The sequence below is a fragment of the Coregonus clupeaformis genome, chromosome 24 (genome assembly GCF_020615455.1).
Source record: "Coregonus clupeaformis isolate EN_2021a chromosome 24, ASM2061545v1, whole genome shotgun sequence".
NCBI classification, from domain to species: Eukaryota; Metazoa; Chordata; class Actinopteri; order Salmoniformes; family Salmonidae; genus Coregonus; species Coregonus clupeaformis.
In genome coordinates, this window is record NC_059215.1 from 39,645,861 (window position 1) to 39,673,216 (window position 27,356).

The 27,356-nt window shown below is 44.7% G+C and overlaps 2 protein-coding genes across 3 annotated transcripts in view; both read left to right on the plus strand.

Annotated features, from left to right (window-relative positions):
• Positions 1–13,557, plus strand: part of LOC121538150 (cAMP-dependent protein kinase type II-alpha regulatory subunit) — a 33,896-nt gene extending 20,339 nt beyond the window's left edge. Inside the window, exons 2-11 of one of the 2 annotated variants that reach the window (XM_041845943.2) lie at positions 3,481–3,516; positions 3,940–4,076; positions 7,254–7,360; positions 8,736–8,889; positions 10,136–10,237; positions 10,335–10,409; positions 10,528–10,593; positions 10,752–10,760; positions 11,773–11,911; positions 12,558–13,557. In XM_041845943.2, coding sequence (XP_041701877.1) covers positions 3,481–3,516; positions 3,940–4,076; positions 7,254–7,360; positions 8,736–8,889; positions 10,136–10,237; positions 10,335–10,409; positions 10,528–10,593; positions 10,752–10,760; positions 11,773–11,911; positions 12,558–12,682 — 950 coding nt within the window. In that variant the 3' untranslated portion in view covers positions 12,683–13,557. The remainder of the gene's footprint in view (positions 1–3,480; positions 3,517–3,939; positions 4,077–7,253; positions 7,361–8,735; positions 8,890–10,135; positions 10,238–10,334; positions 10,410–10,527; positions 10,594–10,751; positions 10,761–11,772; positions 11,912–12,557) is intronic. The other variant, XM_041845944.2, reaches the window with a different exon arrangement.
• Positions 13,558–13,996: 439 nt separating this feature from the next.
• LOC121537235 (N-alpha-acetyltransferase 80) lies at positions 13,997–23,225 on the plus strand. The gene is made up of 3 exons (XM_041844919.2): positions 13,997–14,109; positions 21,917–22,562; positions 22,611–23,225. Coding segments are annotated over exons 1-3 (819 nt in total). The 5' UTR covers positions 13,997–14,107; the 3' UTR covers positions 22,782–23,225.
• Positions 23,226–27,356: the final 4,131 nt, after the last annotated feature.

Sequence of the window (27,356 nt, forward strand, 5' to 3'; positions counted from 1 at the left end):
GGGAGGGGGGAGAGATATAGAGGGTTAATCTGGCACTTAGGAAGAGGTAGTTTCAGGAGGAGGGGGGGTTGTTATGGCAATGAGGTCTTCCTTGTATTTTGTTGTCATGGCAACTTCAGGCACTTGATATCCCCCATACGTGACGACAGGCGAGAGCACTTCACACACTCTACTTACAAACCTTGCAGCGCACGCAAACACACGTCCTTGCACAATGGCACACTTAGTCTACACTCATTACCCGTTTCCCAGAAATGCACTTTAGTATAATGATTATCACACCCTGAAACAACCATTATGTTAATATAAATCAATAAACATAATAAAACGATACAGATTGAAAATGCATAAAGTAGCCTGGCACTAGCCTGCTGTTTCACCTTTCCCTCTCACATGATAAATCACTTATTAAAATTTATGCCTGGCCAGCTGATGCCCTTTGTGCCAGATTCTGGCGAAGGCCACACTGGCCATTACTTTATTTAACTAAAGTGAAGTAACAAATCATCAGTTTTTTTAAAAAAGTTGCTTAGTCATGCCTATATTTTCTAAAATCCCATTGTACACACAATTTTCAGTCTGTGCTCAGGGTTTGGTAAGATGAGCTGATCTCTGATCAGTTTTGCCTTTCGGATCACAATTTTAAAAACTTTTAAAACTTTTAAAAACTTGGGCCTGCACTGTTGGCGCTCGTAGCATAAGAATTTCACTGTACCCTGCGATTACATCTGCATGTGACATGGACAAGAGGGGACCTGATACCAGATCAGCACTCCTACTCTGAGGCCCAGTTGTGTGACTGACTGTCCTAAAGACTGACAGATCTAGGGCAATTAAAGTCCTACTCCAGTCTCCTTTTCACCTTAATTATCACCTGATTTTACTTATGGGCAATTCCATGGTAGCAGAGTGACGCTGATTCCGATTTTTCACTTAAAAATGTATGCCAAACGACCAATGATTGCATAGTTAAACAAACTCTATGCACAATGATGACTTTTAAAAAATGTGCAGATGCAAAGTTTGGTAACAGAATGACAGCACAAACAGTCATTCTGTTACCAAACTTTGCATCTGCACTATTCTTCAAGTAAATGTGTTTGTAAAATTTTCTGTGGAAATTGTTATTGTGTGGTTTGTTTTAACTTTGCAATCATTGGTTTTTGTTTGACATACATTTTAAAGTGAAAAATCTGCGTCTCAGCATCACCCTGTTACCGTGGAATTGCCCGTAACAAAAGGCACATCTCAGTCGGTGTTCCAGGGATCCTCATGGGGAGGGGAGGAAATGAACTAGCCACTGTGGCAGGTAGATTAAAAAAAATAAACTAAAAAACATTTTCGCCATAATTACACCAAACAAATCGCTAACGGATGAGCATGCTTTGTAATGTTTCTAAAACAAGAAATGTATTGCTATTAAGAAGAAGTAATGTGGTATATTGCTCAATTTCATTTTTGTGACCTGAGTCTTTTAACCAATGTTTGTTCAAATAAATAATTTAGATACAATAGTCAGAACAGATAAACAGTTCTACAAATGAACATCAAGAGTCGACGAAGTGCCTACCCTCCCACAAAATGCTGAGTAATATACGGCTAGGCTATGTATTGTTACAGTTCAGGGCTCTACTCTGATTTGTCTTTTACAAGGAGTACATTAGTTGACATTTTAGGAGCACACATACATTTAGGAGCACAATGGAAGTATTTGGGTGTGTTTTAATGAGGACAAATGACTAAAAGTTAATGAATAAAAGGTTTGTGGAGTGTTCCATGCTCAATCAATCACAATGTACCCCCAGATATTTAAGTCATTAGGTGAGACAATGTTTAAATGCACCTTTAAGGGGCGGGCCGTTACCGTGGTAACAGGGCACTCTGTGTCTGTCAGAGGATCACAGCAGACAGTTGCAGAAAACGCAAAGTAATATTGAAAAACAATCTAGCGTGTGAACAAAACAATGTAACTAGCCAAGAAACACAAGGACAAACTTTAGTAGCCTTTTGGGTCAATTCGACCAATGTGGGCTTTGGATTTTTTTTTTTGAATGTTCCCAAATGCTCAATGACCACCTGCCAACGTGGCTGGTGAAATATATTCTTACCCGCCAATGCCAAAATCTACCCACATTTTCCGGGTGTTAACCCTGGGGGTGGGCCTTTCCTCTTTTGTTCTCTATTGCTCCTCTATTGTTCCCACAAGCAAGGGGGGAGGCCGATGATATCAGAGGGCACCATCACACCAACTCTTTAAATGGCCTACTCCTTGAAGTTTGAAGTTGTCTAAAAAACACTTTTTTTTTTACCCTTAAAGATGCTCTCCAGGATCTTAAGCACAGCAAATGTGCTTAAATTGGATTCGTAACATATCATCCGAATTGCAAAAAATAAATTGCGGGACGTAACATCATACGAAATGGATGACGTAGTACACAATTTGACTTAGTAGACAAAGAAACAGGGACCACTTTTGGATCGTGAGCACCACTTTCAAAACTACTGGCTGAAATTATACAAAAGTTTAAGAGTGCATCTTTAAGAGTGTGTACATTGCTGTTTTTATACTTGCGACGTTGCTTTTCAAAAATAGCTGGAAGACGTCTTTAAGCTGTAGGCCTTGGACCCTAGGGAATAAACTATGAAGTGTGTCCCAATGAGGGAGAGAAAGGGATAGGTGAGGGGGTTGAAATGTGTGCCTGCGTTCACATGGCCCAGTTAATGGTTGCTGACAGCTTGGTAATAGAGTGTGAAGGGAGACAGAGTGATGGAAACCCTAGGCTGTGGTATTGACACTGTCCTGTCATTGCCACCCCCCTCACGGACCCCACAGAACACACACACACACAGTACACACACTCGCATCACAGGCCTCTATCTCTCTCTACAGTAGCTTTCCTCCCTTCACTCATTAAACATTAATATTCACAACCGGAGTACACTGGATACATATTCATGATCAACACTGGCCTTCCAGGCAACCCATGTTCCGCTGTTTGTCGACCCTACTGTCACAGCCCTAAGAGTCTGCATCTAAGACACCCACGCAACAGGCTGTGCGTTGGGAATTTGGGAAATGTGTGGGTTTGGTGGTGTGCTTTTTTTATTTTGTGTGATATATTTTGTCTGGCTTTATAGCAGTGTAGAGTGTGGATACATAAACGTGTGTGTGTGTGTCGGTCAGGTCTCCTTTCATGTGTTTGAGATGATTCTCTCTGCCGGTTCGAGAGCGCTATGCTAGGTCGTAACCACAGGCTCTACAGTTGCAGCGACGTGTGAACTGTGAACAGGAGAGAATGCTCACTACTAACTTTCTCTCTCTCTCTCTCTCTCTCTCTCTCTCTCTCTCTCTCTCTCTCTCTCTCTCTCTCTCTCTCTCTCTCTCTCTCTCTCTCTCTCTCTCTCTCTCTCTCTCTCTCTCTCTCTCTCTCTCTCTCTCTCTCTCTCTCTCTCTCTCTCTCCCTCCCTCCCTCCCTCCAGCCCCTCCTCCCAGCAGATACAACCGCAGAGTGTCAGGTGAGTTCTGTTTGACGTCACTACTCCCTAATGTAATCTGCAGCAGCGACGTTTTGCATGTTAAGTGGGTGTAGCCGGAGATCTTTGCTCTGGTGCAATCTTACCGGCCCTCCTTATGCCTCCTTTGGTGTTGACACTAAGTCACTACTGGTTGTCTTAGTGCATCACTGTATGCTGATAACTACTCAGGGTGCGTCACACTGGTATTAGTCCCCTGAAGTGTGCTTTACAATGTGTTCACTCGTTGTGACTAGCACTATGACTCTTTAGGTGAATTGATTCTGGTCCCAATATGTGTGACAGTATAACCCCACCCCCCACCCCCAGTCTTTGTTACAATGTAAGTGTTACAGTAATATTGTTCCCCCAGTATGTGTTACACCCCCCCCAGCATTGTGTTACAATTTAAGTGTTCCCCACTAGTGTGCGCGGAGGCCTTTAACCCAGACGACGATGACGAGGTGGAGGAGCCGAGGGTGGTGCATCCCAAAACAGACGAGCAGCGCTGTCGACTGCAGGACGCCTGCAAAGATATTCTACTGTTCAAGACCCTGGAACAGGTACGAAGACAGACACGCCGTAACCACAGTGACGGGAAACCCCTTCACATTATTCGAGGTTATAATGAGCCACACAGTCATATGCGCTTCTGTTCTAATAGGTTGTAGTTCACATCAGCACATTCACCACCTAATACAACACTCATTAAATTCAAAAGGATTGCAATGAGTCGTTCAGTCTTTTGGAATAAATGGTTACTGCTCCCATCTGTATGTCCTGGTATTTAGTTTGTTTATTTCCTGGTACACTCAGTAATACACATTAATACACAAGCTGCCAGACGGGCACAACTCACACCTTCTATCATTAACCCCCTAGAGTCGATGTCCACGGAAATCTAATTAGCATAGTACAAAAATCAGCATCAAAATCCGTCAGTTTAAGCTAGATAAGCTAGAGATACAGTATCTGTTTTTTATGCGTGGGCTGCGACTCAATCCACCGCATCCGCCGATGTCTCATCTGCGCTGAAAGGTGGCAGAGCTAGAGCGGTGTTTGTCCGACCATGAGACATCCCGGAAATCGGTCTTCTCACGTCTGTAGCGGCCAAACGGTTTGGCCTACAAACTATTATGACCCCTCTATGGAAAGATGAGACTCCCACGGACACGATGGTGTTCTCCGTTTTGCACTACGCCCCCCCACAAGCTCACTCTATGGAAAGGCGAGTCTCTCATGAACACATACGCGTCGGTTGTTTTGCTCTAGGACGCCTCCCAAGACTAGTCTGAAGGTAGCTGGGTACCAGTTTTTCAAATTTATAGAAGTATATATGGAGATAGTTTAGTGCCTAAAATAAGGGGTTAAAAACATCAACAACACTCAGTGGTCCTGTTCTGTGAGATTGTGTGGCCTGGCACTTTGCGGCTGAGCCGTTGTTGTTCCTAGACACAATAACAGCACTTACAGTGGACCGGGGCAGTTCTAGCAGGGCAGAAATTTGACGAACTGACTTGTTGGAAAGGTGGCATCCTATGACGTTGCCACGTTGAAAGTCACTGAGCTCTTCAGTAAGGCCATTCTACTGTGAATGTTTGTCTATGGAGATTGCATGGAAGTGTGCTCGATTTTCAAATAGCCGAATCCACTAATTTGAAGGGGTGTCCACATACCTTTTTATATATAGTGTATATTACTTATATAGGTCTATCTCATTAGTATCTTATTAATCATTTTAGCCAATGTTGGAATGATGCATTTCATTGTTTTGCTTACTTTGTGTATTATAATTAGCTCATGTGCTTTTCTCCACGAGGAGAAATATAATATTATTTGGTCTGTAACCATGTTTGCCAGTCAGTCTCTTCCCATTCAAAATTTTTTTTTAAACAAAAGGTTCAGGAAAACACCAATGGAATTCCAGTTGATACTGCGAGGGTTGTTTTGTTTGTCCAATGCGCTCTCTGTGCGTCGGTATATTGTCTATAAATGTGGATCCTCGTGATTGTGTTTTCCTTACTTTTTAGAACACGTAGGCCTAATAAAATACTACAAATGGTAGGCTAACTGCGTTCCTCTTTCTCTCTCTCTCGCGCTCTCAATTTTCAATTAAATTCAGTGGACTTTATTGACATGGAAAGTTAAATTACTTACATTGTCAAAGTATACATATAACAAAAAATAGTAGGACCAACAGCAATAAGGCATCAATAATAGTAGTTGTGGAAATGTGATTACCATTAACAGCAACTACAACAACAATATTAATGAGAATAACAATACATTAAAGCAATAGTAGTAGACCAGTCTCAACATGACTGAGAAGCCACATGACATGATATGAAAGCCAAAACAAAACAAAATGGGAAATATTATTGACATCACATTGCACTTTTCACTGGCTGTCCCTCAGGTTGTGGCAGGAGGACACATATTTGGCTTTTCACCCAATAAATATTATATTTTTTCTTCGACTTTTATAGTTTCAATTTCTATGTACTGAATTATAATTTTGGGAAAGAAAGATTCTCTTAGGTCGGAGTATTTATCACAGTGTAATAGGAAATGCAGCTCTGTCTCTACCGCTCCCCTGGAGCAGGGTGAGCACAGCATGTCCTCTCTGGGCAGCCAGGTTTGCCTGTGACGACCGCTCTCTATAGCCAGACTGTGCTCACTGATTCTGTACCTAGTCAGTGTTTTCCTCCGTTTTCTATCAGTGGTCAGATAGTCTGCCACCATGTACTGTCTGTTTTAGAGCCAAATAGCATTGAAGTTTACTTTGATTTTTTTGTCGTCTTTCCAGTAGGTGATATATTTTTGTTGTTGCTTTGTGATGATTTGGTTGGGCCAGATTTTCTGAGTGCTGTGTCTCTCTCTTTGTGTGTGGTGACTTAAAGAAGAGTAAAGTTAAGGGCTCAACATCTTGCTGAATTTATCTGAACAAACGTCTACCTGAATTTCTGTCGCGGTCCATTTTGAAAGTGCTGAACGAATAGGCCTACCTCGTCGTAGCTCGTTTGCATTCCATAAATGTAATAATGTTTGTGTATGGTTCAAAAGTCAAAACTCATGTCGGCATTCGTTATTATTGAAGGAGAATGTGGTTCTTATCGAGTTACTCAAATCCACAAGGAGTCAGAAACCGTATGTCAGCCGTATCAGCTGTGGTTTTTAAAAAGGCAGTAAATGAGGCTAAAAGAACAGTTTCGCTGCCAGACGAGGCCCTGGTGATAACCAAGTATAGCGGTGGTAAGGATTCACTCCATGGTGCTGAAAGGAAAGCTCCGCTGTTGGGACAGCTTTATGTAGGCCCTAACAGTTTGTGGGCTCCGTTTGTCACTGTTATAGTGCAATTAATGTATTGCTTAGTGTTGTGTTGTCTAGTGGCTTTGCTGCCATGCATCTAAAAAAAATTGGGTGAGTAAGGCCAAATTCTATGTTTCATCAAATATATATATATTTTTTTTTTTTTGGGGGGATACCTTAAGGGGGCCTAAAACTCAAAATCAAATGGCTAAATGATCCTTGGTATGACAATCTTAAAACAATTCCATATTGTAGAACCCACAAATGCGAGTGAAATGCTCGCACTGTGGAGCCCTGACCACCTGCCAACGTGGCTGGTGAAATAGACATCTACACGCCAATGCCAAAATCTACCTGCATTTGGCAGGTGGCGGATGTTAATCACCCCCTCCTCTCCTGCCTGCCCTGCCCTCCCCTCTCCCCCTTCACAGGAGCAGTTCTCAGAAGTCCTGGACGCCATGTTTGAACTGCGCGTCCAGCCGCAGGAGCATGTCATCGACCAGGGAGACGACGGAGACAACTTCTACGTTATCGAGAGGTGTGTGTGGTGTGCGTGTGCGCAGTTACTCAGGAATCCTAACAATCTAGGTATTCACTAGAAAGCAGCATTCATAACAAACACACCATCACTAGTCCTCCAACAAGCCCCCCTTGTGCCTGATCCTCTGGGCCTATTTTTTTTATTTATTTTTTTCACCTTTATTTAACCAGGTAAGCCAGTTGAGAACAAGTTCTCATTTACAACTGCGACCAGGCCAAGATAAAGCAAAGCAGTGTGATTAAAAACAACAACACAGAGTTACATATGGGGTAAAACAAAACATAAAGTCAAAAATACAACAGAAAATATATATACAGTGTGTTCAAATGTAGCAAGTTATGGAGGTAAGGCAATAAATAGGCCATAGTGCAAAATAATTACAATTAGTATTAACACTGGAATGATAGATGTGCAAGAGATGATGTGCAAATAGAGATACTGGGGTGCAAATGAGCAAAATAAATAACAATATGAGGATGAGGTAGTTGGGTGGGCTAATTTCAGATGGGCTGTGTACAGGTGCAGTGATCGGTAAGGTGCTCTGACAACTGATGCTTAAAGTTAGTGAGGGAGATAAGAGTCTCCAGCTTCAGAGATTTTTGCAGTTCGTTCCAGTCATTGGCAGCAGAGAACTGGAAGGAATGGCGGCCAAGGGAGGTGTTGGCTTTGGGGATGACCAGTGAGATATGCTCCACGGCTGTGTCCCAAATGGCACCCTTTTCCCTATATATAGTGCACTACTTTTGACCAGAGGCCTATGGTCAAAAGAAGTGCACTACATAGGGAATAGGGTGCCATTTGGGACATAGGCAATGAGTGGGCTTATTCTCTCTGCACCTTAAGCTCCCTCCTCCGTCATGCTAGTGCCTCAGCCTGGGAGGCTTAGGGCTAGATGCACGTCATAAGCATGTTAAACCTATTCCCTCCCTACGCTCTGCCTTGCAAAGCATCATGGGAAACCTACATAGCCAAGTGATCATCATACTAATCCGCCCAAACAAAGTTAATGCTCCATCGGCGACCACAAAGTAAATTCCCAGAACTGAACTCGTAGTACCCTTAGTCCCCCCTCCCCCCCTGGTTGGTCAATCCCAAGAGTGGAGCCTAATACTGGTCTTAAAAAAACCATTAACTGCGTACTGCATGCAGCTCCAAGCTACAGATTAGAGATTTAGATCAGTGATCAACTTTATTGTAGATGAAGAGTAGTCTGCATGGTTTCCAAATATCTCATATGTAGTTGCTATACTCAATATAGTTTGAGTTCTCAAATATTATTAGACAATTTTTGTCTCTCTCTACTCTATCTCCCCCCCACCCCTCCTCTCTCGCTCTCTCTCTCACTCTCTCCCTCCTCCTCTTCTTCTTCCAGAGGAATCTATGACATAGTGGTGCTGATTGATGGCGTAGGGAAGTGTGTGGGCCAGTATGACAACAAAGGCAGCTTCGGGGAGTTGGCGCTGATGTACAACACCCCCCGCGCTGCCACTATCATCGCCACCCAGGAGGGGGCGCTCTGGGGCCTGGTGAGAGACACACACACACACACACAATACCCTGACCCTTGACCTCTAGTTCATGCTGCTGTGCCCAGCCACAGCACCTCCCTGTGGACAGAGAATAATAACACAGTGGACATATATTAGAGATGCAAAATTTACTGTTTTGTTCTGTTTTTAAAGACCCATTCCAGCTATTTTTGAACTTTTCCTGTTGAATAACGATATTCCAAGTATAAATACAGTAAAGTACACACACAAAACAATATATTTTGAGCAAAATAGTGTTTCTAGACACAATTGCAAAATTCAAGGAGTTGACAGTTCAAGTAGTTGGTCTGATGGGTCCACTCTGTCATAGGCCTCCCCCTTGCTTGCGGGAACATTAGAGGACAAAAGAGGAAAGGCCCATCCCCTTACTTGTGCCATGTCATGAGAACCACTGCACCAGCTACTGAAATGCACCTTTTGTTAAAGGCCCAGTGCAGTCAAACATGTGATTTTCCTGTGTTTTACATATATTTCCACACTGTGAAATTGTGAAAATTATTAGAATGCCCTTTTAGTGTAAGAGCTGTTTGAAAAGACCGCCTGACATTTCAGCCTCTTTTAGTGGGATGGTTGTGGCTTGCCTGGTGACATCACCAGGCAGTAAATTAGTTAACAGACCAATAAGAAATAGTTCCAAACCTCTCGGCCAATAACAGCTAGTTTTCCGTTTTCCCTCCCCACTCAGACGACTCCCAAACAGTCCTAGCAAAATTCTTGCTTATGAAATTGCTCTTTGCTAAGAAGCAATTTTTGTTTATTTTGGACCATTTTAATTGAAAATAATCATAGTAAGGTACTTAATTGTTACCCAGAAATGATTTGCTATTGAGATAAAAATAAATAACCCTGCATTGGACCTTTTTAAGTAAATCAGGTGATAAATTAGGTGCTAGGGAGGCTGGAGTGGGTCTTTTTAATGGGTAGTAGATATATCTTAGATTTTGTGCTTTGAGATTGATTTGTGCTTTAAGACTTTTTATGTAATGAAAAGTGCTATAAAAGTTGATTAAATTATTCATTATTTATATTATTAGATCATAATTGTAGATATTATAGAAGATTAGTAGATATTACGGTAGATATATCCATACCTTTCCCCCACTAGATATGTTTAACATGAGATGGAAATAGCCTGTCTGTGTGTGTAGCCTGTGTCGGTGCGATTGAGTGTCCTCTTGTCTGTCTGTGTGACCGTGACCGATGCTGTCTGTGACACTACCAGGACCGGGCCACTTTCCGTAGGCTCATTGTGAAGAACAATGCCAAGAAGAGGAGGCTGTACGAGCAATTTGTGGAGTCTGTGCCTCTACTGAAGTCTCTGGAGGTGAGGAGGGGAAGATGGATGGATGTGAAAAATGTATCACTGATATTAATTTGATATGAATTTGCTTTTCCTTATCAAACATCTTTACCTCTCTTAGTTATCTGAGAGGATGAAAATTGTGGATGTATTAGGAATGAAGACGTTTTCCGATGGAGAACGCATCATCATGCAGGTAGGACTTTCTCCGTTGTTAACATAATGAAGGTTGTTTTGGCCTTACTGTAAAGCTGACTGGTAATGATGACCATGAAGAGTTGTAACTGTTCCTGTTGGTTTGGGTTGATTTTTAGGGGGACAGGGCAGATTGTTTCTACATTGTGGAGTCCGGAGAAGTGAAGATTATGATGAAGAGCAAAGTAAGTCTACTTCCTTCTTTTCTCATCCTCCTCTCATTTCTGTCTGTGCCTCATCACCAGATAATGTTCAAAAATGGCTTTATTTTATGTTCAAGTCACCCTGTTTTTTTTCTCTCCTTTTTTCTCATATGTACTTCATAACAAACCTGCACCCAAAGACAAAGATGGTATGACTAATAATATGAATTGTAGTAATATTATTAATATGAATAATAATATAAGTTGAGCACAGCGATCCTTTTGAAAAAATCTGAAAACAATTGTGATTCGATTTCAGAATATTTGTCAATCACAATCCGCAAAATGTTATTTTAATGTTTTAGCTAGCTAAGTAGCTATGGTTCCTAACGTTAGCTAGCGCTAGTTGGCTGTACCTGTGCCCAAAACTCCTTCTCATCCTAATAGCTTCTCCATCTGATAACTTCTTAGTAAATGGTGAGCCAACCATTTGTTTCCACCACTTTTATATAAGACAGAACGGTGCAAGACAGAAGGTTTCCAGATCCTTTCTACCTTCTGCTATGAGTCTTTTTAATCTTAACATTTAGTTTTCATAACGCATTGATGTGCTGCTTTTAGTGTCTGCATGTCCTTTATTGTCTATTTATTGGTGTTGTATGTATTAGCTGGTGCAGTCAAATTTCCCCTTTGGGAATCAATAAAGTACTTTTTCTCAATAAAGTGAGTTTTCTCATGGCTCTGTCCAGACTTGGGTTCAAATACTATTAAGGGTATTTCAATTACTTTCTAAGACTTTTTGAAAGTAAGTATTTTCATATTTCTTCTATGATATTTAGTTTTATATTTTTTCTACAAGCATCTGGATATTGGAATTCTATTTGAAAGTACACTTGGAAAGTATTGGCATGTATTTGAAAATACTCAAATACACAGACAAGTGTGCTTTCAAATACATATATTTAAATACACCATGCATTTAAACTTAATAAGTATTTAAATTACAAATACCCATATATTTGAACCCAGGTCTGGCTCTGTCTTGTCCCGCTGCAGCAGACATAGCCTAGTGAACAACACGTTTGGGCTTCCTTGGCACTCTGTGGCTCGTGCTCCATGCTAAAACATAATTTTTTGAATATTCGAATCGGCAACCAAAGATTTGAATCCTCTACAAATTATTCAAATCAGAGTAAACAAATTGAATCCCCTCTCCCCCAGACAAAGGCGAACCAAGAGGATAATGTGGAGGTTGAGATCACCCGCTGTAGCAGGGGTCAGTACTTTGGGGAGCTGGCCCTGGTCACCAACAAGCCCCGCGCTGCATCAGTGTACGCTGTGGGAGAGGTCAAGTGCTTGGGTAAGGCCCCTCCATACATTTACAGATATTTGTGTGTATGTGCGTGTAAGCGTGTGTGGGTACGCGTGTGTTTGTTTAATTTGACACAGACACACGCATGGGTGACAGATAGATATTTTATATTTGTTGTGTCTCCCTGAATCTCTTAATGGTAGATTACTAGCTAGTAAGTGTTCTAGAGGAGTATCTCCCCCCTAAACGCATAGATGCAAAGCTGTTCCCTCAGACATACTAGTGAAAGGGTTAAGCTCTCTTATGACTTCAAAAGTGTTTGAACATCTCACAATTCTCCAGGTGTATGGTTAGGGTACCAAAATTGTCATATGAAAGAAGTAGAAATACTTGCACACTTTAGCATGCTCCGCTATAGTTTTATTGAAATGTTTCGACTGAAAGGTCTGTGGTGATTAAGCTAAGCATAGCAAAGAACAGTCAGAAATAAACTATACAGGAGCATAGGCTACAACAGGGTGATATTCATTAGTGCACACCGTAGCGAAACTTTTTGCAATGGAACACGAAAACAAGTTCAGGTAGTCCCTCCCCGTTTTGGCCTGTTTGCTTCCGTTTTGTTCTTAGTGAATATGACCCATGTCTCCATCTCTGTTGTGCAGCTGTGTGAGTGATGTGTCTCTGTGTTTTTCAGTAATAGACATTCAGGCGTTTGAGCGTCTGCTGGGTTCCTGTAAGGAGATCATGAAGAGGAACATCACCCACTATGAGGAGCAGCTGGTAGCTCTGTTCGGCTCCAGCATGGACCTGAGAGACTGACCACCCTTCTCCGTGCCTTACACACAAACGCAGATTTACATTCATTAACAGAGACATAGACATTCAGACACACCCACTTACATAGTATAAGTACACCCTGACACACAGAATTTCTAGCTGAACACTCATAGGTGTACACACACTTTCTACTCACCCCTAAATATCACACAGACACTCTTGCAGTTGCTTGAACCTGCTTCAGGCTCTCTGTATGAATTGAAAAAGCAACGTCCCTGCTGCTACGACCCTGACACCGCCACAGCACAGCAAGGACATACAACACACACACACACACACACACACACACACACACTCATTCGCTCTCCCAGACATGCAGTCTTGTCCTTTCTCTCTCACACATGCACACACACACCAACAAACCTCAACCAAGGACACATGCACACACATAGTTACCACCCACACTTGAAAAAACAGACACCTGGTGAAAAAGAAAATAAATGTAAAAATAGCAAAATAAAAAGTTACAAATGCACACAAAAAATGAAAAAGTTTAAAGATACGTTTTAGAAACATTTTATGAAGATAAACAGAAGCTTTGATAAAATATGATTTAAGTAAAGTGTTTCCTCATTGGGATTGAGTCCTTTCTGAAAGCTCTCCTACTGTTGTTGATTGATTCAGTTAGTGCCGGTGATTACCACAGAAGACCCTAAATTTCAGGGCTATTGTTATCATTAATCCACACATGTTGTATTGATTAATGTATTATTATATATTCATTATTTTGTTTTACTTTGACGAATTCAGATAAAACACCATCTCCGACAATGTAAAACAAAAATATTGTGCTTATTTCTCCTTGATCATCCTGAATGAGTTGTCCTGGATAAGAATAAAGCAAACATTTTATTATATTGCTGTGTCAGTGTGTTGGTGGTATTGGGGATCTATGGTTTTGAGGGATAGTTGGATTCTGAAGGAAGTGTTTCTTCACTGGCTTTCCAGCTCTTCCCATTCTCTATCCCTGACTAAAGATGGAAAATATACATGTAATACATGTTATGGTTTCCTGATTATGGAATAGCTATTGTTTGATATGGGGGGTGGGGGACTGTCAATCCTATGTAATCCCTTGAGATAATATCCATTGAGATAAACATGGGAGATATCCAATGATTTACTGTATATGGCCTAGTTCCAGTCGTTTTCTAAAATATGCTATGATACCTCCCATACGCTGGGTGGAGGAATTACGTTTCTTGTCCACATGGAACCAGTGCTCACAGCCAAAAACGGTCAATGTTTCCCGGCAGTGCACTAACTGGTTAAATCCTGATCGCAGACCAGTGAAAGCGACTGAACCATTTCCTGATTAGTTTGATCAAAGAAAACCAAAACCGATCCAGGAACGGCGCGTCTCAGTCTCGAGACCACTTTCAGCGGGAGAAGCGTGAAACCCTGAGAATGTAGGTATTAGCTGTGGCATTAGGCTATAAGAGCATACATTTTCGCACAATAGGTCTTGGATATTTGGAAATATGTTGAAAGAAAGTTTTCTGGATGAATGCTTGAAGTCGAGGCGGCATTTAGAATAGTCAGTGTGTCAGAAACAGACTACCGAACCAGCACCATTTATGTTGCCTTTGATGTCGTTCACCGAGATGGCCACAAAATAATTTGTTGCATTCTGTACTGTAAACGCAATGCATTTAGGACAAAAAACGTTTACATTGTGTCAGCGCTGTCACTCATTTTTAAATCTGCCCATATTTGGTAGTGGAAGTGAAGGGTGGCAGTTTACACCTACTGTGTTCTGTGTAGCGCCAATCATCCTGACATCTTTCAGTAGACCATGTTTCTCATTATTTCACCCAGTTTTAAGTTGTATGTTTTATTTTCCAACACCCAGTTTTCAAGACAACAATGTCATACCTGCAGCTTAAACAACACCAATACTAAAACCAATTGAGAAAGATTGACCATAGTAGTGGACATAAGGCTCTGGCGGTGGTGAAATCTTTTAGATTGGAACCAGTGAGTGATAGCTTGAGATCAGAACAGTGTTTCAAAGAAAATACTATTTTGCAACTGGTGTCATACAGCAGATCAAAGACAAGCTCCACTTCATAATGCTTTGATGCAGTAAACCAGGGGCCCGCCCAGTTAATCAAAACCAGTATCCACATACAATTTAGATAACTGCAGCAGTGGCTTTATTGTAAAATACCAAATAGTGTACAGATCACTCTTAAGAAAAAAGATTGCAGTCAGCGTGCGGTATAACTGCAGTATGATGCAAATACTGCGTCCAAAATAACACTGTTTTTTTTTACTGCAGTAATTTTGCAGTGTTACTGCGTGCAAAATACCACAGTCGACTGCACTTTCAAAACTGCAATCTTTCTTGTATGGGCATAATTACATCTCCCCACTAAATTCCACATTATTTGGAAAAGTATAGGCCCACAATTTATCAGTGCTTGTTTAAACATCTAATTTGTAACTATGTATCAGCAGACATTAACCCACTAACAATTTACTGGAAGAGTCAGCTCTTGCTATGTTTGTCACTAAGGAAGTGTGTTATTTAACACTTAATGAGATAATGAGTTTGTGATTGAGCGGCTGTCATAACTCATGTATTTCCTGTTTTTTAATGTCTGCAGTAGTATGTTCAGTGTCATGTCATTAAGCTATTGGCATACTCTCTCCTCTCTGCCTGCCCTTCACTAGTCATCTTTGCTAGTAGAACTTGGCTCCAGGTAAGATGCTGGCCATTGCTAGGGCGTGCTGTTTCTTTTGTATATTGCTTGGTGATAGGCCTAGTATAGTACAAATATGTGTTTCTCAGCCGGTTTTAGTAGTCTTTTCTATATGGATGCAAATGTAAAATGTTTAAGCATAGCAGCATACGTTTTCCCTTAGCCCATGTTGTCTATAATATGTAATGCTCAGCAAATACTCTGCATTTAAGGCAGCGTTTCCTAAACTCTGTTATCGGGACCCCAAGGCGTGCACGTTTTGATTTATGCCCTAGCACTACACAGCTGATTCAAATAATCAAAGCTTGATGATTAGTTCATTATTTGAATCAGCTGTGCTTAGGAAACGCTGATTTAAGGGATGGCAGGGCTCCTGTTCAATGCTACCCAGTGTTGCAGCCTGGTCTCATAGACTACACATAACATAGGTATGGTTACTTAACGCAAAAATGAAAGGAGGGTGGGCATATAACGCGAACGTATAGCAACCCAAAGGTTGCGTGTTCGAATCTAATCACGGACAATTTTAGCTAATTAGCAACTTTTCAACTACTTACTACTTTTCAGCTACTTTGCAACTACTTAGCATGTTAGCTAACCCTAACCTTAACCCTTTAACCTAACTCCTAAACTTAACACTAACCCCTAGCCTAGCTCATGATAGCCAGCTAGCAAGCATTAGCATTAGCCACCTAGCTAATGTTAGCCACAACAATTTGGAATTCGTAACATATACATTTAGCGAATTTGTAACATATTTTATGTTTGGCAAATTCAAAACATATTGTACGAATTGTAATTCGTAAACATTACATTTTACATTTTCGTCATTTAGCAGACGCTCTTATCCAGAGCGACTTACAAATTGGTGCATTCACCTTATGATAGCCAGTGGGACAACCACTTTACAATCGTTTTTTTATTTTTTATTTTTTTTTGGGTGGGGTAAGGATTAAGGATTACTTTATCCTATCCCAGGTATTCCTTAAAGAGGTGGGGTTTCAAGTGTCTCCGGAAGGTAGTGAGTGACTCCGCTGTCCTGGCGTCGTGAGGGAGCTTGTTCCACCATTGGGGTGCCAGAGCAGCGAACAGTTTTGACTGGACTGAGCGGGAACTGTGCTTCTGCAGAGGTAGGGGGGCCAGCAGGCCAGAGGTGGATAAACGCAATGCCCAGGTTTGGGTGTAGGGACTGATCAGAGCCTGAAGGTACGGAGGTGCCGTTCCCCTCACAGCTCCGTAGGCAAGCACCATGGTCTTGTAGCAGATGTGAGCTTCAACTGGAAGCCAGTGGAGTGTGCGGAGGAGGGGGGTGACGTGAGAGAACTTGGGAAGGTTGAACACCAGACGGGCTGCGGCGTTCTGGATGAGTTGTAGGGGTTTAATGGCACAGGCAGGGCACAGGCAGGGAGCCCAGCCAACAGCGAGTTGCAGTAAAACAGACGGGAGATGACAAGTGCCTGGATTAGGACCTGTGCCGCTTCCTGTGTAAGGCAGGGTCGTACTCTGCGAATGTTGTAGAGCATGAACCTACAGGATCGGGTCACCGCCTTGATGTTAGCAGAGAATGACAGGGTGTTGTCCAGGGTCACGCCAAGGCTCTTTGCACTCTGGGAGGAGGACACAACAGAGTTGTCAACCGTGATGGCGAGATCATGGAACGGGCAGTCCTTCCCCGGGAGGAAGAGCAGCTCCGTCTTGCCGAGGTTCAGCTTGAGGTGGTGATCCGTCAACCACACTGATATGTCTGCCAGACATGCAGAGATGCGATTCGCCACCTGGTTATCAGAAGGGGGAAAGGAGAAGATTAATTGTGTGTCGTCTGCGTAGCAATGATAGGAGAGGCCATGTGAGGACATGACAGAGCCAAGTGACTTGGTGTATAGCGAGAATAGGAGAGGGCCTAGAACTGAGCCCTGGGGGACACCAGTGGTGAGAGCACGTGGTGCGGAGACAGATTCTCGCCACGCCACCTGGTAGGATCGACCTGTCATGTAGGACGCAATCCAAGAGTGAGCCGCGCCGGAGATGCCCAACTCGGAGAGGGTGGAGAGGAGGATCTGATGGTTCACAGTATCAAAGGCAGAAGGATAGGTCTAGAAGGTCTAGAAGGACGAGAGCATAGGAGAGAGAGTTAGCTTTAGCAGTGTGGAGAGCCTCCGTGACACAGAGAAGAGCAGTCTCAGTTGAATGACCAGTCTTGAAACCTGACTGGTTTGGATCAAGAAGGTAATTCTGAGAGAGATAGCAAGAGAGTTGGTTAAAGACGGCACGCTCAAGAGTTTTGGAGAGAAAAGAAAGAAGGGATACTGGTCTGTAGTTGTTGACATCGGAGGGATCGAGTGTAGGTTTTTTGAGAAGGGGTGCAACTCTTGCTCTCTTGAAGATGGAAGGGACATAGCCAGCGGTCAAGGATGAGTTGATGAGGGGAGGTGAGGTAAGGGAGAAGGTCTCCGGAAATGGTCTGGAGAAGAGAGGAGGGGATAGGGTCAGGCGGGCAGGTTGGTGGGCGGCCGGCCGTCACAAGTCGCAAGATTTCATCTGGAGAAAGAGGGGAGAAAGAAGTCAAAAGCATAGGGTAGGGCAGTGTGAGCAGGACCAGCAGTGTCATTTGACTTAACAAACGAGGATCGGATGTCGTCAGCCTTCTTTTCAAAATGGTTGACAAAGTCATCCACAGAGAGGGAGGAGGGGGGGAGGGGGAGGAGGATTCAGCAGGGAGGAGAAGGTGGCAAAGAGCTTCCTAGGGTTAGAGGCAGATGCTTGGAATTTAGAGTGGTAGAAAGTGGCTTTAGCAGCAGAAACAGAGGAAGAAAATGTAGAGAGGAGGGAGTGAAAAGATGCCAGGTCCGCAGGGAGTCTAGTTTTCCTCCATTTCCGCTCGGCTGCCCGGAGCCCTGTTCTGTGAACTCGCAATGAGTCGTCAAGCCACGGAGTAGGAGGGGAGGACCGAGCCGGCCGGGAGGATAGGGGACATAGAGAGTCAAAGGATGCAGAAAGGGAGGAGAGGAGGGTTGAGGAGGCAGAATCAGGAGATTGGAGGGAGAAGGATTGAGCAGAGGGAAGAGATGATAGGATGGAAGAGGAGAGAGTAGCGGGAGAGAGAGAGCGAAGGTTGCGACGGCGCATTACCATCTGAGTAGGGGCAGAGTGAGTAGTGTTGGAGGAGAGCGAGAGAGAAAAGGATACAAAGTAGTGGTCGGAGACTTGGAGGGGAGTTGCAGTGAGATTAGTAGAAGAACAGCATCTAGTAAAGATGAGGTCAAGCGTATTGCCTGCCTTGTGAGTAGGGGGGGACGGTGAGAGGGTGAGGTCAAAAGAGGAGAGGAGTGGAAAGAAGGAGGCAGAGAGAAATTAGTCAAAGGTAGACATAGGGAGGTTAAAGTCACCCAGAACTGTGAGGGGTGAGCCATCCTCAGGAAAGGAACTTATCAAGGCGTCAAGCTCATTGATGAACTCTCCAAGGGAACCTGGAGGGTGATAAATGATAAGGATGTAAAGCTTGAATGGGCTAGTGACTGTGACAGCATGGAATTCAAATGAGTAGATAGACAGATCTGTGTCAAGGGAGATAAAGAGAATGTCCACTTGGGAGAGATGAGGATTCCTGTGCCACCACCCCGCTGACCAGATGCTCTCGGGGTATGCTCTCAAGGTTTTACTGTTAACCTATAAAGCGTTACATGGGCTTGCTCCTACCTATCTTTCCGAGTTGGTCCTGCCGTACATACCAATACGTACGCTACGGTCACAAGACGCAGGCCTCCTAATTGTCCCTAGAATTTCTAAGCAAACAGCGGGAGGCAGGGCTTTCTCCTATAGATCTCCATTTTTATGGAACAGTCTGCCTACCCATGTGAGAGACGAGACTCGGTCTCAACCTTTAAGTCTTTACTGAAGACTTATCTCTTCAGTAGGTCATATGATTGAGTGTAGTCTGGCCCAGGAGTGTGAAGGTGAACGGAAAGGCTCTGGAGCAACGAACAGCCCTTGCTGTCTCTGCCAGGCCGGTTCCCCTCTCCACTGGGGTTCTCTGCCTCTAACCCTGTTGCAGGGGCTGAGTCACTGGCTTGCTGGTGCTCTTTCATGCCGTCCCTGGGAGGGGGTGCGTCACTTGAGTGGGTTGAGTTACTGACGTGATCTTCCCTGTCTGGGTTGGCGCCCCCCCCTTGGTTTGTGCTGTGGTGGAGACCTCTGTGGGCTATACTCGGCCTTGTCTCAGGATTGTAAGTTGGTGGTTGAGGATATCCCTCTAGTGGTGCGGGGGCTGTGCTTTGGCAGAGTGGGTGGGGTTATATCCTTCCTGTTTGGCCCTGTCCGGGGTTTCTTCGGATGGGGCCACAGTGTCTCCCGGACCGCTCCTGTCTCAGCCTCCAGTATTTATGCTGCAGTAGTTTATGTGTCGGGGGGCTGGGGTTAGTTGGTTATACCTGGAGTACTTCTCCTGTCTTATCCAGTGTCCTGTGTGAATTTAAGTATGCTCTCTCTAATTCTCTCGTTCTCTCTTTCTCTCTGAGAACCTGAGCCCTAGGACCATACGTCAGGACTACCGGGCATGATGACACCTTGCTGTCCCCAGTCCGCCTGGCCTTGCTGCTATTCCAGTTTCAACTGTTCTGCCTGCGGTTACGAAACCCCTACCTGTCCCAGACCTGCTGTTTTCAACTCTTAATGATCGGCTATGAAAAGCCAACTGAGAGACCTGAGCCCTAGGACCATACGTCGGGACTACCGGCCGTGGTGACTCCTTGCTGTCCCCAGTCCGCCTGGCCTTGCTGCTATTCCAGTTTCAACTGTTCTGCCTGCGGTTATGGAACCCCTACCTGTCCCAGACCTGCTGTTTTCAACTCTTAATGATCGGCTATGAAAAGCCAACTGAGATTTATTCCTGATTATTATTTGACCATGCTTGTCACTTATGAACATTTTTGAACATCTTGGCATGGTTCTGTTATAATCTTCACCCGGCACAGCCAGAAGAGGACTGGCCACCCCTCATAGCCTGGTTCCTCTCTAGGTTTCTTCCTAGGTTTTCGCCTTTCTAGGGAGTTTTTCCTAGCCACCGTGCTTCTACACCTGCATTACTAGCTGTTTGGGGTTTTAGGCTGGGTTTCTGTACAGCACTTCGAGATATTAGCTGATGTAAGAAGGGCTATATAAAATAAAATTGATTGATTGATTGATATGCGAGAACACATGGTCAGACGAGGAGAGAGCAGTAGGAGTAGCAGTGTTTTCTGTGGTAATCCATGTTTCCGTCAGCGCCAAGAAGTCGAGGGACTGGAGGGTAGCATAGGCTGTGATGAACTCTGCCTTGTTGGCCGCAGAACTCCACGTGGGTCGTGCGTGCAGGGACCACCAGGTTAGAGTGGCAGCAGCCACGCGGTGTGAGGCGTTTGTATAGCCTGTGCGGAGAGGAGAGAACAGGGATAGACATATAGTTGACAGGCTACAGAAAATGGCTACAATAATGCAAAGGAGATCGGAATGAAATGAACTAAACATCTGGGAAAGCGAGAGAGCGGGGCCTCCCTCACTTACGTTTCACTGAAACACCCAAATATAACTCTCCCAACTTCCACCTCAGAAACTATAATTGTTGTAAACTACAGCGGTTCAATGTTTTCTAGGAATAGACTAACTTAGTTTATTCAGCTAGCTAACTTGGTACAGTATTCTTCTGTGAAAACCGTCCAGGGCACCGAATCCTATGACGCCACAGCAAATTAGCATGCCAGCCTCCAACAACACGGTTTAGCACCAATACTCGGCCACAACAAACCACCAGTGTGTCAACACGCCAAGCAGATCATTCGTGTCCGTGTTGTACGAAATGCAATTCGTATCATATCATACAAATTGTAATTCGTAACATATCAAACTAAATGGATGATGGATATCCACAAATTAATACATACCATACAAAACATTATATATCATACTAAATGGAGTGTTTCGCATTTACGTTCAGAATAATACGAAATGCTCTGAGACCAGGTTGAGTGTTGTGTAAGGGAGCCACAGATTTTGATAACATACCAGATCATAGACTTATGTCAAGTCATGAGTTTGTCTGAAATAGTCATTTGCAAAGTTGTGAAGGATGCTGCTCTGATAAATGATAAAACTAGTAGAAAATGTGCATTATCATCATTCTAGCAGAATTTCTAACAATGATATAGGAAATCTAGAATAATTCATTGAGGATTAGGCTAGGATTGTGAGCTTTCTATAATGACAATAGTGTTCACATCATCTTGTATTTTAGGTGATGTTCTGTACCAAGAAATTACCACATTGTTGTTTTCGCAATATTGTTTTGAAATTAGGTTGGTTTTGGTCTATCAAATAAATGCTGTGTCATAAGTAACTGTCCTTTGTGACACGCTGGGGTATTTAGTAGTTCAAGTGCAGTCGTCTGATGATGTAACCAGGTGCATGTGCATGAAGATGGATCCCCTTCCTCTGTGTGTTCTGACCCTGGCTGTCCCCTGTTGTCTGGGGGGGATCACAGGTGTGACGGCAGGGGGGTGCGGGCGATCCCTCTGCACCAGCGCCCAGACCTGCTGGAGCCCTGTGCTGACTTGGTGAACAGCGAGTGGCAGCGGAGCCGCGGTGCCCGGGTCCACACCCTCCAGAAGTCCTGCCAGGAGTTCCCTGTGGCCCTGGTGCTGCTGCAGGGCTCTGGGAACAGGGACGGTGGGGACGGGGAGTCCCTCCTGGGGCACGTCCGGCTGTCCCGTGTGGTGTCCCGCCCCGGGAGCCTCTTTGTGGAGTCGGTGGTGGTCTCGAAGGCCCAGAGGGGGAAGGGCTACGGCCGTACGCTGATGCAAGAGACGGAGCGTTACGCTAAGACTCGAGGGTTCAAGAGGCTGTGTCTGACCACCCATGACAAGCAGCACTTCTACACCCACCTGGGCTATGTGCTGTCCACACCTGTGCAGAACGCTGGGGTCATGGGGTCCTTCATGCCCATGGACGTGCTGGAGAGGTTCTCCAGGCTCCCAGGGACAGACGACACCCAGGGTGAAGTACAGGGAGGCCCACCATCACCACCCCAGCGGCCTCCTTCCTCTGTAGTGCCTCCGCCTCCTCCTCCTCCTCCCACACCTTCTAGTGTTCCCCCTCTTCCTCCTCTTTCTAGTCTTTCCACTCCTCCAGCTCCTCCTCCCTTTATACCCCCTCCTCCACCACCTCCCCTTCCTCCCTCTGCTCTATCTCCACCTCCTCCCTCTTGTCTACCTCCTCCACCTCCTCCTCCCTCTATTCCTCCTCCTCCTACTCAGTGTCCGGCCCGGCTGGTGGTTCAGACCCTTGAGGAGACGCCCTACAGAGACGCTAAAGGAGTTCCTATCTTCTGGATGCACAAGGACATCTGAGTTTGAGGGCCTGGCTGACCACAGGCCATGTCACCCATGTCACTCAGCCTCACACAAACATGCAGAGGTCAAAGGTCATGGGGGAAAGGTCAGTCCCTCTGGCCTATCTAGTAGCACATCCTGTAGGGTTTGACAGACTGAGAAGGAAGGATATTTTAATGGTCTGGCTGGCTCTCTTGTGAACTGTGTAGTCCCTGAGACTTGACAGAGATATACTTGCTGCTGTAGACTGAGATAATACTTGACCAGATAATACCAAACCAAATGTTTGTGCTCAGATGTGCCTTAAGTGCCAAAGTAGTTTTTCTTCTTGTCCTGAAATTGAAAATGTATGAATTGAACGGTTCATTTTGCCTGATCAAACTAAATAATTATCTCTGGAGCTATATTTTGTGCCTAATGTTTCATTCATTTTGGTGTTGAAATAAAGAACAGTGTATTTGAGTGTCTTGCTACGTGTTTTTCATGAGTCACCATTTAAGATTGCTAATTGCTAGTGATCAGCTGATAAAAGCATAAAATTAAAGCTTCTATGTAGACAATCTCCAAGGGTCTTTAACTATTAACATCGGTCACTATTGAATTTAGTTTGAACAGAAATCTGTCTATCTGTCTGTTCTCTTTAGGAATGACAAGACATTAGCCAGTGAACAGCCATGCTGCTACACAACTTCCCTCTCACCACCCTCCTCCTCTCCACCATCCCTGTCACTCCCCAGTGGGGGGCTGTTGGTGAGGCTAGCCTCTCTGCAGGGCCAGTGGTCCAGGTCATGCCCTTCACAATGGTCTGGAACATTCCCACAGCGCGCTCCCAGGAATGCTACGGCATCCACCTGGACCTGGGGGTCTTCGACATTGTGGAGAGCCACCACTAGAACTTCAAGGGCCAGAACATAAGCATCTTCTACCGCAACCAGCTGGAGCTCTACGCTTACATCTCCCAGGAAGGTCTTCAGGTCAACGGAGGGGTTCCCCAGAGGGGCGACCTGGAGGCCCACCTGGCCCTGGCCCAGACTCAGATCTCAGCCCTGCTCAGGCCGGGCTTCAACGGCCTGGCCTCTGTCAACAGGGAGCAGTTGCGCCCCCTGTGGTTGAGGGCTTTGGCATGAAGCTGGAGTACCGCCGGCTGTCTAAATCACTAGTGAGGCGTGAATACCCAGAGCTAACCAAACCGGAAGGGAACTCCCTGGCCCATAAGGAGTTTGAGAGGGGCAACAGGGCCTTCATGTATTGGACGCTGCGGTTAGGAGTGTGCCTGCGACCGAGGGGACTTTGGGGTTTCTACGGCTTCCCTGAATGCTTCAACCATGCCACAGGAAGCAGAAAGGACACAGCTACACAGGCCACCGCCATCCCAAGACCAGGCAGAAGAATGACCAGCTAGCATGGCTGTGGTGACAGTCCACCGCCCTCTACCCCGGTATCTACCTACCCCAGCGGCTGACAGGGTCCTCTGATGTCACCCTCCTGGTCAGGCATAGGCTCCTGGAAGCCCTGAGGGTGGCGAACCAATACCCCACTGCCATCCATGCCACTCCTGTACTGCCCTATGCCAGACTGGCATTCGCCCACACCCTCCACTTACTCAACAAGATAAAGTATAACATTACTGTTACCACTGATGCACTTATGTTATGAATATTATACAGTCTTTGATATAATACCTGGCACAATGTACTGTTCTCATGGATTATATGGCTTTGTGGAATACTGTACACTTAGAACCTAAGTTTTAGGTAAAGTAATCAAGCTGGTATCCCATTAATCTGGGCATGTTGACAGTGACATATGGGCACACCTGGCAGGAGATGCCAGCACACTCCGGGAACGATATTCTGTCCCTCTTACGTCTTCCAGTGTGTATGCATTTTTGTATTTGGTTTATGTGTGTGTGTGTGTGTGTGTGTGTGTGTGTGTGTGTGTGTGTGTGTCAGTGGAGGCTGCTGAGGGGAGAACGGCTCATAAAGGCTGGAACGGAGCATATGGAATGGCATCAAACATATGGAAACCATGTGTTTGATGTATTTGATACCATTCCACCATTCCGCTCCAGTTATTACCACGAGCCCATCCTCCCCAATTAAGGTGCCACCAACCTCCTGTGGGGTTCGCTAAGTCAAAGGTCAGATCCTATAGACCTCAGTCTGTACATGTACATCCACTATAATATACACATATTATACACATACATACCTCTACAGACATTATTACCTTGACTGTGTATGCAGTTCAGTTTCTATTAGATAATTTTTTATGTTTAGTATTTGTAAATGAATCTCTCTCTCCCTCCTCTCCACAGCGTCAGTGTGTGATACTGAGGGACTACATTCATTCTAAACTGGGAGAGTACATAAGCACCCTGAAGAGAGGGGTGCAGCGAAGAGCGAACCGATGGCAACGATCGTTGTGCCAGACAGGACCCATACTCTGACCACATGATCCGCCTTTCTGACCCCTGTCATGACCTCAGTCGCCTTCTCACTAACTTCCTGTGCCAGTGCTATCAGGGCTGGGCGGGTGAGGAGTGTCAGGAAAGGATAGCCTCTATCACCAATATATACAGTATCTCACAAAAGTGAGTACACCCCTCACATTTTTGTAAATATTTGAGTATATCTTTTCATGTGACCACTTTGCTACAATGTAAAGTAGTGAGTGTACAGCTTGTATAACAGTGTAAATTTGCTGTACCCTCAAAATATCAACAACACACAGCCATTAATGTCTAAACCGCTGGCAACAAAAGTGAGTACACCCCTAAGTGAAAATGTCCAAATTGTGGCCAAAGTGTCAATATTTTGTGTGGCCACCATCATTTTCCAGCACTGCCTTAACCCTCTTGGCCATGGAGTTCACCAGAGCTTCACAGGTTGCCACTGGAGTCCTCTTCCACTCCTCCATGACGACATCACGGAGCTGGTGGATGTTAGAGACCTTGCACTCCTCCACCTTCCGTTTGAGGATGCCCCACAGATGCTCAATAGGGTTTAGGTCTGGAGACATGCTTGGCCAGTCCATCACCTTTACCCTCAGCTTTTTTAGCAAGGCAGTGGTCGTCTTGGAGGTGTGTTTGGGGTCGTTATCATGTTGGAATACTGCCCTGCGGCCCAGTCTCCGAAGGGAGGGGATCATGCTCTGCTTCAGTATGTCACAGTACTTATTGGCATTCAAGGTTCCCTCAATGAACTGTAGCTCCCCAGTGCCGGCAGCACTCACGCAGCCCCAGACCATGACACTCCCACCACCATGCTTGACTGTAGGCAAGACACACTTGTCTTTGTACTCCTCACCTGGTTGCCGCCACACACGCTTGACACCATCTGAACCAAAGAAGTTTATCTTGGTCTCATCAGACCACAGGACATGGTTCCAGTAATCCATGTCCTTAGTCTGCTAGTCTTCAGCATACTGTTTGCGGACTTTCTTGTGCATCATCTTTAGAAGAGGCTTCCTTCTGGGACGACAGCCATGCAGACCAATTTGATGCAGTGTGCGGCATATGGTCTGAGCACTGACAGGCTGACCCCCCACCCCTTCAACCTCTGCAGCAATGCTGGCAGCACTCATACGTCTATTTCCCAAAGACAACCTCTGGATATGACGCTGAGCACGTGCACTCAACTTCTTTGGTCGACCATGGCGAGGCCTGTTCTGAGTGGAACCTGTCCTGTTAAACCGCTGTATGGTCTTGGCCACCGTGCTGCAGCTCAGTTTCAGGGTCTTGGCAATCTTCTTATAGCCCAGGCCATCTTTATGTAGAGCAACAATTCTTTTTTTCAAATCCTCAGATAGTTCCTTGCCATGAGGTGCCATGTTGAACTTCCAGTGACCAGTATGAGGGAGTGTGAGAGCGATGACACCAAATTTAACACACCTGAGACCTTGTAACACTAACGATTCACATGACACCAGGGAGGGAAAATGGCTAATTGGGCCCAATTTTTACATTTTCACTTATGGGTGTACTCACTTTTGTTGCCAGCGGTTTAGACATTAATGGCTGTGTGTTGAGTTATTTTGAGGGGACAACAAATGTACACTGTTATACAAGCTGTACACTCACTACTTTACATTGTAGCAAAGTGTCATTTCTTCAGTGTTGTCACATGAAAAGATATATTCAAATATTTACAAAAATGTGAGGGTGTACTCCCTTTTGTGAGATACTGTATATATAATATCCAAACACACCAAGACAGTTGTGAAGCGGGCACGACAACACCTTTTCCCCCTCAGGAGACTGAAAAGATTTGGCATGGGTCCCCAGATCCTCAAAAAGTTCTACAGCTGCACCATCGAGAGCATCCTGACCGGTTGCATCTCCGCCTGGTATGGCAACTGTCATAGACTGTTCTCTCTGCTACCGCACAGCAAACGGTACCGGAATGCAAAGTCTAGGTCCAAAAGGCTTCTTAACAGCTTCTACCCCCAAGCCATAAGACTGCTGAACAATTAATAAAATGGCCACCCGGACTATTTACATTGACCCCCCCCCTCAATTTATTGAACTGCATTGTTGGTTAAGGGCTCGTAAGTAAGCGTTTCACAGTAAGGTCTACACCTGTTGTATTCAGC